The sequence below is a fragment of the Furipterus horrens genome, unplaced genomic scaffold, assembly GCF_987537825.1.
Source record: "Furipterus horrens unplaced genomic scaffold, mFurHor1.1.pri manual_scaffold_15, whole genome shotgun sequence".
Taxonomy (NCBI): domain Eukaryota; kingdom Metazoa; phylum Chordata; class Mammalia; order Chiroptera; family Furipteridae; genus Furipterus; species Furipterus horrens.
In genome coordinates this window covers 11,578,030-11,590,074 of record NW_028327185.1, presented here as the reverse complement: position 1 = coordinate 11,590,074, position 12,045 = coordinate 11,578,030, and the positions used below count along the sequence as shown (strand labels likewise).

General features: G+C 41.2%; 1 protein-coding gene across 2 annotated transcripts in view; it reads right to left on the bottom strand.

Annotated features, from left to right (window-relative positions):
- Positions 1-8,963, bottom strand: part of SMYD3 (SET and MYND domain containing 3) — a 466,700-nt gene extending 457,737 nt beyond the window's left edge. For both annotated transcript variants that reach the window (XM_090263211.1, XM_090263212.1), the window contains exon 1: positions 8,718-8,963. In XM_090263211.1, the coding sequence (XP_090119337.1) occupies positions 8,718-8,881 (164 nt within the window). In that variant the 5' untranslated portion in view covers positions 8,882-8,963. The remainder of the gene's footprint in view (positions 1-8,717) is intronic.
- Positions 8,964-12,045: the final 3,082 nt, after the last annotated feature.

The following is a 12,045-nucleotide window of genomic DNA, read 5'->3' as shown; positions in this document are numbered from 1 at the left end:
TTAAATCTGTCAGTGTATCAATCTCTTTTCCCTCCTATGTGGTTTCTCTTTTTATTTTTGCCTAAAAGACTAACAACAACAGAGGACTTTCTGACATTATGATTCTCGACCAAAATAATTAGTTAAAAGTATAAACAGAGAATTTTAAATGTCTTAAATGTTTAAATTAAATGAATAAGTCATGTGTAAACTAATAAACTGGCAACAAGTTAGCTTTAAAAAGGAAAGTTTCCTGATTTTGCTATATTTAAACGAGCAAAATAATGGCTTTACTTGTCAATTTTTATTTAAAAATCAAACATCTAAGGTGTTTATCACATGGGTTATATGTGCCTTTTCAGGAACTGTTCAGAAATATAACTGTGTTTCTGGAAAGCAATGATTTGAGTTCTAATATTAGACTGAGATACAAAAAAATTAGATTATCCTACAGAGTCACACTGATTATTTTCACCTTATCAAGTAATTATCATAGCAAAAACTAAGAGGACTAAATTATTTGCACAAAATCTTTTACAGTAATAAATCCCGTTGTAAATAGTCTGGCAGTCTCAATTTGTCCCCTAGCCCATCACAAATTCAGATGTGACCACCAGTTTCAGACGTGAGTGTTCACTCTTAATGCAAATAACATGGTCATTATTAATAAGGCACTGACAGCAATTTGCCCACTGCTTTCATTATGGTGAGTTTTACAGAGATATTTATGACAAAATTTGACTTGCTTGCATTTTTTATAGAATGGAAAACAAAAGCTATGATAAATGTTAGCGCTCGAGAACACTTTGGAAAAGAGAATCACTCAGAGATGTTACATTTTAATAGCTGAAAACCAAATCACTATTCTGAAAAATGTTTGCATGCTGGTCACCACATTGACCACCAGAGGGCGCATCATACCCACTTAAGACTTGACGGGAAACTCCCACAAGGAAATGGCTTGATCTGCAAAAGTTTTAAATGTAGCATATACAGAATTAAATGTAAAATCAAATCACAGACTCCCCAAAAGACCTCAAATGAAATATTTATAAAATAACTGGGCTGCCGAGAATTTTAAGTTTAAAAGTACCTACAGAAATTAGTTGAATGTAAATACAAATTCTGCAGATACCCTGGAATCATATACAGAAAATTTTATGCTCTGACTCGGTAAGTCTGCATTGCTCACAAGCCCCCCAGTTGATAAGGATGCTGTGGATTCACAGACCACACTTGGAGTGGCAAGAACTAAATGACAATGTCAACCGAATTTCCAAACTTCCATGTTGAACTGTAACATAAAATTAGCAAACTAATTGTTAAGAAGAACCCTAAATAAAGGAAGCAAACATTAGGGCATATACCCATGACACTGGGTACCTTGAGCTCCTAAATTCTGTTGAATTGTAACCAGTAAAAGCACTCTTGAAGAGGTCCGTCTTCCTTGGCCTGAAGAACCTGCTGTTACAAGTGCTTTGCGGAGGACTAGACCCTCCTCAGCCCTCATCACCTCCCAGTGTGTCTAGATCTATAATCAGACTCGGGTCCTGGCAGACCCCAAAGGATAAATCCATGAGGATGTGCATTACACACTGAAATGACTACCAGATTTTGCCTCTTTATAGCCACAGAAACTTGGGGGGCACTTGTGGGAAAGGATACTGGAAGTGTTGGAATGCTGGATTCGGGTGGATGATAATGCTGCATGAAGCTGAATTTATTGATATAGGTGCACTAAGCGGATTGTGGATTTAACCGCTTGGCTCAAGGAGCTGGGAATGGCTGTAACACTGCTTGGCTGGTTGACTGAAAAGTGGACCTTGAGGTGACCAACAGTAAATACAGCTGAAATGCCAGAACTTCTTTGGGACAGTGAACAAGACAGCTGATGGATCAGCGAGATCAGAACACTGAGCGAATTTTATATGTAAGACTACTTAACCTGCCCCTTACCGCATCCCTGGGAGGATCCAGAAAGCACCCCATGCATCCAGCCACGAGAAACACACTCGTGGGACGAGCCCTGGCCTTCTTTAAGATCTCTGTGGTGTCCATACCCCATGGACAAGCAGTAAGAGCTGTGACTCCTGCCATCACACTGGGCTTCCTGAAGTCAGTGGGTGACAACAGAATCCCATGACAGCCAGGACCAACCCAATGGAAGAGCTTAATCACCAAAGACAAGGTGGGAGTGGATACCACCTGGCAACCAAAACATAACCAGAAAAGACTAAACTGCAGAGATCTTGGATACAGGCTAATAAATCACAGTGTCCCTAGAACTGACATAGAGGAGCAATCGACTCAAGTCTTACTTGATTAGTATTAGTGGGAAAGCTTTAGGTCAAGTAAACACAAGCAGGACTTAAATCAGCAAAAAGAAAGAAAAATAAAAAAAAGAATTGTGGTCCCTCTACTAATTCTCAGATTTGGGTCACTTCACAGACTTAATTTAAGGTCAGGTCCCCTTGAGGACAAACACCACCACAGGGCCAAATACGGATACTGTACGAGAGCTGTGGTCACTTACAAAAACATCTTGGCACTGGGGAAGAGGACAGAACCAAACCTTGGGGGATTACTGCACACTGGCACTTAGCTCAAGTTAATTCTTGACCCAAAATAGCACTGTGTTCCAAACTCCCAGAGCGAGCTTATGGAATTTGGGAGGTAATGGGGTTAGGCCCACCGCACAGAGCAGATTAGGTCCCCAAATCCACCCTGTGGGTCTTCTCTCCAGTCCCAGGATGCACAGTTGGAATAGACATCCTCAGCAATGGTCCGAATCCCCTCCATTCCTTCCTTCCTTTCCCATAGAGTAACTGATGGCTATCATTGCATAAAGTCCAAGTGAAAGCCACTACCACTGCCTTTACCCCACTGAACAGTAAGGCAAAACCAGCACAACGATACCGCAGGGTTAGATGAGGGGCGTAGAGCTGACAAGGAAGGAACTGTGGTGGCTTCTGGAGCGCATCAACACAGCAAGCGGGAATTAGTTCCCGGAATTCCCTCACTTTAGGGTTCTAGGCTAAGGCGGCCACAGAAGACGTGGGTGAGATCTGCAAGGCAGAAGGGAAGCCATCGTCGTCATACTCTGAAGGGCTGCGCAGGGTGCCAGGTGCTGTCGCAGCTCGTCCACACTGTCACTGCTGTCCAGGGGCAGCAGTCAGGTCTCTGCTCCTCCGGCTCCCCCTGAGTCTCTTCCCGAACGTCCCCCAAGTCATGAAGAGTTCTGTGGCAAAGGGCACGAGCAATTTCAAGTCATCAGTGTCATCGAGAGGGAAGGCAGGGACAGACCCAGGTTCCCAGTGGTCCTTATTAGTTCCAAGCGGATTCCAACTTGTCCCTGCTTTCCCCCACCTGTCATCCAGCTCTCAGCGGGGAGCTTACAGGGTCTCCAGGCCCACGACACAATGCAGAGTCAGCAGCATCTTCACCAAACCCCAAACCCCACATTATGCAAGGTCTAACCTCGACATCCCTCATCCTTTCTCACTCAATGATTCTGCTTCTCTGATCAAACCCTAACTGATACAAGCCCACTGATTAAAATTTCACAACATGGAAACACAGATTTATTTTAATGATGCTCTTTACCTGAGCTAACAAACCTGAAATACAAGGAAAGTTGTATCAACTTGATTAGTCTCTCGTAAGTAAATTTATGGTGGAATATTAGTTAAGTCTAGGGGGGAAGAAATCATATGACTCTCCACAGGATTCAACACCTATTAATATAAAACTCTTGATAACATAGAAATAGAGGAATACTTCCTTAACATGATAAAATTTATGTACCTCAGTCCTAAAACAGCATCTTAATAAGGTGAACCCAGAGGCCAGGAACAAGACAAGAATCCCCACTATCCCCACTACTATTTAACATTGTTCTGGAGGTATTTCTCAAAGTAATTAGCCTAGGAAAAACACTTAGAAGCATAAAAATACAAATGCAAATAAAACTGTATTTGAAGATAACATAAGAGTATGCCCATAAATTAAGTTTTCTCTAATTCTCTATAATTAAAAGAGTGGTCTAGTGCATAAGTAGACATATAGACCAAGGGAATGGAGTAGCAAGTCCAAAGTTAGATCCAACTAGTATATAACTAGAATGGTCACTGAAGCAAAAATGGGGGGCGGGGGAATTATCTTTTAAATAAATGGTAATGGGACAACTGGACAGCAATTTGGAAAAAAGATAAAATTAGATCCATTCCTTATGCTGTATATATGAATCAACTCTAAATCAGAGTGCTAAAAGTAAAGGTTTAAAGAACACAAGTTCTAGAAGAAAACATGGGTGAAGTACTTCATAAGCAAAGTTAAAAGACAATGACAACCTGAGAAAATACCTACAACATTTATCCAAGTTAAATATCTCTAATACACAACAAAATGTTTAAAATCTGAAGAGAAAAAGCCAAAAACCTTATAGAAAAAAATGCACAAAAGATATACAGAGACAATTCACAAAAAGATAGGACTACGAGCCCTGGCTGGTGTGGCTCAGTAGATTGAGTGCTGGCCTGAGAACCAAAAGGTCGCTGGTTCGATTCCCAGTCAGGGCACATGCCTGGGGTGCAGGCCAGATCCCTAGCTGGGGATGTGCAAGAGGCAAATGATGGCTGTGTCTCTCACATCAATGTTCTCTCCCTCTCTTTTTCTCTTCCTTCTACTCTCTCTAAAAATAAATATTTTTAAAGATATGAATATGAGCTTTAAACATATGAAAAGATGTTTAACTTTACTCATAATGCTATTTTTAAAATGGAAAATAAAACTATAATGACACACTGCATCTCACCCACCAGACTGGCAAAAATTCAAAAGCCTGACAACACGCTCAGTCTGCAAAGCTGAGGGAAATAAGCACCCCCATACACTGCAAGTCCCACCTAGGCATTCATGCTTTGATCCAGCCTCTCACTTCTAGGAATTTACCCTGAAGATGCACCTGCAACAATACTGGAAATTACCTAAGTGCCCAAGCATAAGAAATCAGAAACTATGATACATAAAAAAAAATAAGAGTATTATGGGGCTATAAAAAACGAGAAAGACCTCTATAAACCGATAAGTAGTGATTTCTAGTAGATAAGTGAAAAATTCAAATGCAAAAAAGCAAATACAGTATGCTTTTTGTATATGAAGGGAATATAAAAATGCACACATGAACCTATTTGCTTATGTTCACTGAGAGAGAGAGAGAGAGAGAGAGAGAGAGAGAGAGAGAGAAGCCAGGAAACGATTAATTTGGTTACGTACAAGGATGGGGATGGGGAGCAGGGGTATGGAAGAGGCTGCTGACTCTTCCATCTTTTTTATAGTTTTGAATTTTGGAAGCATGTTCAAAATATAAAATTAAATCAAAAAGGATGGAGGAGAAAAATCTAAAACTGAAAGCAAAGGGAAACAAATAAACTCAATTGTATTTCTAATAAATACCAATAAATACAATGAAGGGGAACAAAAGGTAGAATGCAAAGTGAGCACAGTATCTAACTACATGCTCTGTCTTTGGGGGAGTAGAGAGAGGGGGAAATTGCAAACAAATTCTATACTGTTTTAACTAAGGTTTTCCTCTGTAATCATGTGGGCAAAGCAATTCTGAAACAATTTTAGATAATACACAGGGTTGAACAAATGAGTACATGGATGATGTTGCTGAAGGCCAGGGTTCTCCCTGAGGAAGAAATTATGACATACGATTATGAAATAGAGGAAGGCAAGTAAGAACCCTGAGGAGATAAACCTGAATTGAAAGTATTAGTGAAAACTCAAGACCTCTAAAATACATGTATGTAATATATATATATATACACATATACATATACATATATATATATGTATTTGCACGTACCTGCATACTTTCTAACTTTGTTAAAAGGGTCAAAGGGCAAAGACATCCTAGTAGCAATGAGCATACTTAGTGCCCAGATTTCGGTCTCTAATATTATTCCGCACTAAAGGAAACCAGGAATCTGCAAAGAAATACTGATTTTTGCTCTGGCTGGTGTGGCTCAGTGGATTGAGCACTGACCTACAAACTGAAAAGTTGCTGGTTCGATTCTCAGTCAGCGCACATGCCTGGGTTGCAGGTCAGGTCCTCAGCTAGGGGCATGCGTGCAAGAGGCAGCCAGTGGATGTATCTCTCACACATCAAAGTTTCTCTCCCTTTCTCCTTCCCTTTCCCGCTCTCTAAAAATAAGTAAAATCTTTAAAAAATATACTGATTCCAGAGTTGGGACAGGAAAGGTTTAGTATGAGCCTAGAACATCCCTTATGCCAGAAAAGGGAGTTTAAAAAAATTTAAAAGATGGGGGCATATGACAAGGACACACAGGGACACAGAAACAATTTTGAAAGGTTTCCCACCCGCCTCCCCCCAAAAAAGTCATCTGGGACAATTTGAGTACCAAAAATAGTAGGTGCATAATTAACAACAAATAATTGAAAGATGGAAATTAATGTCTCCATATTACTAATAAAAAGATAAATAATGAGGGAGAAGGACAGGCTCTTGTTTACAGTGAAATTCTGAGCCAAATACCAAATGGTAAGTGTGGGGAGTGCGATAGTTGGAAAAATTAACATTTTGCAATTATTACACAATCAAGAAGGAATCATTCATGGATGCTAAATCTAGAAGAAAATTTTAATAAGCAGAATATTTCCAAAGTGTTAAAATGTTTCCCTACAGATTACCAGTTGGGGGAGGGGAAATAGAGCCCAGGAGGAAGATGGGACAAGAGCCTGACAAGGTGTCACAATTAGCACCCACTATGAAAGGCGGCTGGATATCCTGACCCTCCAGATGTGACACCCTGAGGATACATCGCCCATGGGGCATTGCAGCTGAGAATGCACAGCCTAAATCTACCCATGAAGAAATATTAGATAAGCAAAAGAAGAAATGTCCAGCTTTTGAAAAAGGGAAAAACGTTGGTGCTATACGGCACGCCGCACAGGACCCAGAAATGATGTACTCTCGGGTCCCAACAACTACTTCTCAAGCACAGTTCTGATAGGGAACTTTCCTTGATTTCTGCTCATTTTCAGAGCCGTGTGTGTTCCAGACTTTAAATGCTGAGAAGTCTTCGGCATTCTTCCATGAAATGCCTTTTTTTTTTTTTTTTTTTTTTTTACTTAAATCATTACAGTTCTTGCTAATAAGAAAAACGAGTGACAGACAGCAGTAATGAAAAATATATGGTAAATCAAGAAGCATCCCACCCACAAACAGCTGATCTGTGTAGCCAGTTTTGGAAAATGGACAATTCCATGTCATATGACTGAAGTCCAGCTCTGATAATTCATCAAGTAATTTGTCATCAAGGATTCATTCATTCCAAAACTTCTGTATTCCCACTGCTAAATAACTTGGCAGTCTGATTTTACCTGTAAGATGACCCCCATCTTCTCCATCAATTAATATCATAGGAAACAGCAAGTTCTCTACTTTGGATCACATTCAAACTGTAGACACAGTCCTAAAGGATTAAAGAGAATGAAGAGCCCAGCTTTCTCTAATCTTCTTGAGTGATAATCAAAGATCTATGAGTGTCAATGTCAGGACTACAGGAAAAAGTCAAATCTTGAAAGGGATGAATAACTTTCAACCACACACTTTACAAAAATTTCAAAGCATTCTCTCAATAGATTTTTTTGTTGTTGATTATTGCTGTACGGTTGCTGCAGGAAACAACAGATACAATTATTATTTGGTAACTTTAAAATTCAAAATTAAATACATTCCTCAATTATGAGTCCAATAAGGACATAGTAAGATTAATGGTCAAGCTCCTGATTTGAGTTTTGCACTTAAACTCCTCGCCTCCACTTCCCCAAATCCCAGGCTAATTAGTGGGTCTGGAACAGCAGTAATGGGAAAAAATCATCCAGCCCCTCTCAAACGGAGCTCTTCTCCTGAACATGGAATAGGCGCTCGATAACATTTGTTGCTTGAACACAATTCCTATGACTGTGCATATATATTACATATTTCCATAAATTGCTCCCACATAACCCTCTGCATTGGCCCAGGGCTTCCAGGCTTATAAAACACTTTCACATGCATTCTCACATCTAGGTTAGACTCGCCTGCACAGCCTTTAAACGCAAACACATCGTGGAACCTCAGTAACTAGCAGTGTTGCATGTCTATTTCAGCACTTCGGTGACTGCACTGAAATTAACTATGTCTCTCGCTTATTTACTCCTTAAGGAGTCTTAGGAATGGCCCGTCCACCTTCAGGCAAAGCAGAACCTGGACCACAGAAAGTGTCCCCTAAACACCAAGATCCTTCCGCCTCCCGCAAGCCCGGACCTCTCCCAGCGGAGCATCAGCTGAGAGCCTGATTCACACCATCCCCCGCCAGTTATGATTTCCACAGCCACACCAATGAAGCATGCCGCACAGAACCCAGACTTTTGTTTCCCAGTGCGGTTACCCCCGGCCCAACGCTGCAGCTCCGCCCCGCAGGGACAGTGCCTGGGATGACCCCAACACCACCCCCCCGCCCCCCGCCCGGCAGCCCAGGGGGTGGCCAGGCGGAATCTGTCAGCCCCTACGCGCCGTCCCCAGGAACCGCGAGAGAGGAGTTGCGGAGTTGGGCTCATCGGCAGCACCGCGGGGCCCCGTGCAGCCCCTGCCAGGTGGAGTCCCGGGGCGGGCTGTACCCCGGAGGGCACTGATGGGATTCAGGTGGGCGAGAGCGCTCCGTACGTACCCGAGGAGGCAGCGGTCGCAGACGACTCCACGACTCCCCTTGCACACCGTGTACGCCAAGGGATCGGAGCGGAAGAGTAGCTCTCCGGGGCGCAGCGGCGCCGAAGCGCGGAGCCCGTTTCCCCTGTCGGTGGTGCTGAACTTTTCCACCTTCAGCGGCTCCATCCTGCCGCAGCTCCGCACCTCGGACCGCAGCCGGGTCCCGCTGCTGGTTATTCGAGGGGTGCCGGGATCCACGCGCCTGCGCCCTGCGCGCACACGTACGCCAAGGGGCGGGCCCGAAGGGGGCCTCTGAGCATGCGCAGACGGGGTCCCGCAGCGAGCCCGGTGGCCTCGGCGTGAGTGAGACCCAGGCGCTCTCGCCGGACTCCCCGGGACGCCGGCGTCCCAGGCAAGTCTGCAAGGAGAGGCGTTATGCTTTCCCCTCCAGTGTTTTCTTGTAACGATTTTATTGCAGATTGTAAGTTGAGGAAAAAAAACGCAATAAACACCTTCGTACCCTCCACCTAGATCAAAGAGTTCTTGGTATTTTGCCATTTCTGCACATTCTCCGTGTGTAGGAAGGTCCTTATGGATATTTCTGTGTTGATGTTGAATCACCTGAAAGTAAGTTGTTGTGCTGTTGAATCATTTAAGTCGGTTGCAGATATCATAACATTTCACAACTAATACTTTGCATCATAAAAGAATCGTTTTTTGAAAAGCAGTAACATTCTTTTACTCAACAAATAATTACTGGGAACTCGCTGTATGTCAGGCTCCGTGCGAGGCACTGGGAATATGATGAAAAAGACGGAACAGTTCCTGATCTCAGGGAGTTCATAGTGGAAGGGGTGTTGGAGTGGGTTTGGGAGGGAGGCAGCCAAGAGGTAAAATGAACAAGAATAAGGAAAACAATTTCCATGTGCTGTGTTGTTTGTTCCTTTATATTGCCAGGTACTTTTCTGTAATTTGTTTGTCATTCACTTGTTGATGACGTTTGCTGAGCATAATATCTCATAATTAAATACTGTAATATGCATTTCCTCAGATAATATCCTGTAAAACTACAAAATCACTATCTCACCTAAAAAATTATTCTTTACGAACAATATTCACCATATTCACTTTAAGACTGGCTTTTGAATCTTTTTTTTTTTAAACCAGGATCCAATCAAAGGTCCATTTTCTTTTACATGACATTGACTTTTTTTTTTTTTTTTTTTTTTTTTGACATTGACTCTTGAAGAATTCAAGCTAAGAGTCTCCTAAAATATTCTACATTCTTTGTCTGGTTGTTTTCTCATGGTGTCATTTAACGTGCTCCTCTATTCCCTGTATTTCCTGTAAACTGCAGGCGAGATCTAGACATTAGAGTCCAGAGCATTGGTTTTTAGGGAAAACACATTACAACTTACACTGTTCACTTCTTATTGCATCACTTCAGCTTTAAATGTGCATAATGTCTCACTACTAATAAAACTAAGTTTGATTAGTTGGTTAAAGTGGTGGCTGGTAGAAGTCTTCGTTATAAAAGTACATTTTACCTTTGCAATTAGTAAGCACTCTCTAGGGGGATATGCTGGCACTTTAAGAATACTCTGATTCCCACAACCTGTATTACATAATAATACAATATAATGCAATTCTCATAACACCCTATAATGAGAATCACATACGCAGTAACAAGAGGGTTAAGGTTCTTTTTCTTAATAAAAGAGACTCATTTAACTATTGTGAAATGGGCAGTCCTGATTTCCAGAATTCTAAAATGATAAATTACAAGTACCAGGGTCCAGATTTCCTATACAAAGACCATTCAGAAACTGTAAAGATGACTTACTGTTTTTTTAAAGTTGCCTGGGAGGGACCACATTACCATTTAAATTTATTACAGAAGCAGAAGCCCTGAATTCCTACACTCTTTGTCCTATCCTGCACTCAACAAATTTGGGGGAGGTTTCTTTTGTATGAAAACAGCAGACGAAATTTATTTTAAAGGGAACTGGAGGGTGTTATCAGAATTCATGACATATGGAATAGAGGTTTCTATACCATAAATTGATATGGTAATCCTGGGTAGGATCCTGAAACTGACAATCTTTTTCCAAGTCTTGGTGAAGAGCTGATGTTTTCAATGAAAATCCTTACTAATTGGCTTTACAGTTAGCGTTCACCAGGAATCTAAACTGAATTTCAAAAATATACACAAATCAATGCTTTCTCACTGTATTTGTTCCATTACTTTCATATCCTTGCTTTTAATGAGCAAATTAAAACCAAGCACATAGAATGTTGTGCTCAATTCCCCATAAACTCTAATTGAAAGTTTAACACACCGTTTTATTAGTAAGTGGTAAATTAAGTAGTAGCTATAAATGTTTAATACAGAATTACCAGCAGTTTTAGTAATAAACCAAATAAAACTTAATCAACAATCACTGGATTATAAACCTCTGTCATATATCTCATCGGGCAACTAGAATTGCTATTTCAAACCTTAGGATGGTGCCAATAATATACTGACAGGGCATGGAACAACAACAAAAACTTTCGTTTTTTAATTAATCCAAAGGTACAGGCTTGCGGCTTGGAGGTCACTAACCAGAGTCATCACTTGGGAGTGAATGCTCATTTTATTAGTTAAGATTCAGAAGAGTCCCTGAGGTCATGTAGGAATGGTAAGCTATTGATGAGTGCGCCATTAAGACAGTATTTATATTAGGACTCTTGGCTGAAAGTGATAGGAAGTTGGCTTCAGGCACTTGCTTGGCTTTGGACAAGTATTTGACTTAGGGTGCAGTGGGAGCCAGGGACTGAAATGTTATCCGAATGATGTCTCCCTACTTCCTTGTGTTAGCTCTGCTTTCTCTTCATTGACTTCACTCTCAAGGTTTTCCTTATGTGGTGGGCAAGCGAAATTTTCCTCCCTTTAGGAGATGCCCTTTTGATAATATATTGTCAGGTGATTATAGAATATCACAGATAAGGCCACAGAGGTAAAGCCTTTTCATTTTGCACATGCCCAGATAAAGAGCCTGCTAAAAACCATTTTATGAATAGTGATAAAAACAAATTAATATTCCATAATAACAGAACTTTCTTTTACCCTAATGTACAGGGTTTTGATATCAATCACCTTCTGAATTTAGACTGCATTCTTATAAATTCTAGAGAAAGTTATCAGTGTTCCACAAACAAACACCTAAAACGATCCTTAAATACCAGTCTCCTGTTGTGATCATTCAAGCTCTTCATTCTCCTGGCCATCTTCAGTCACCATGAACTTACCTAGAGCTAACTGTGTGGGCAATTATTTCACCTCTGTAGTGTGAAGACTTTTCTTCAAA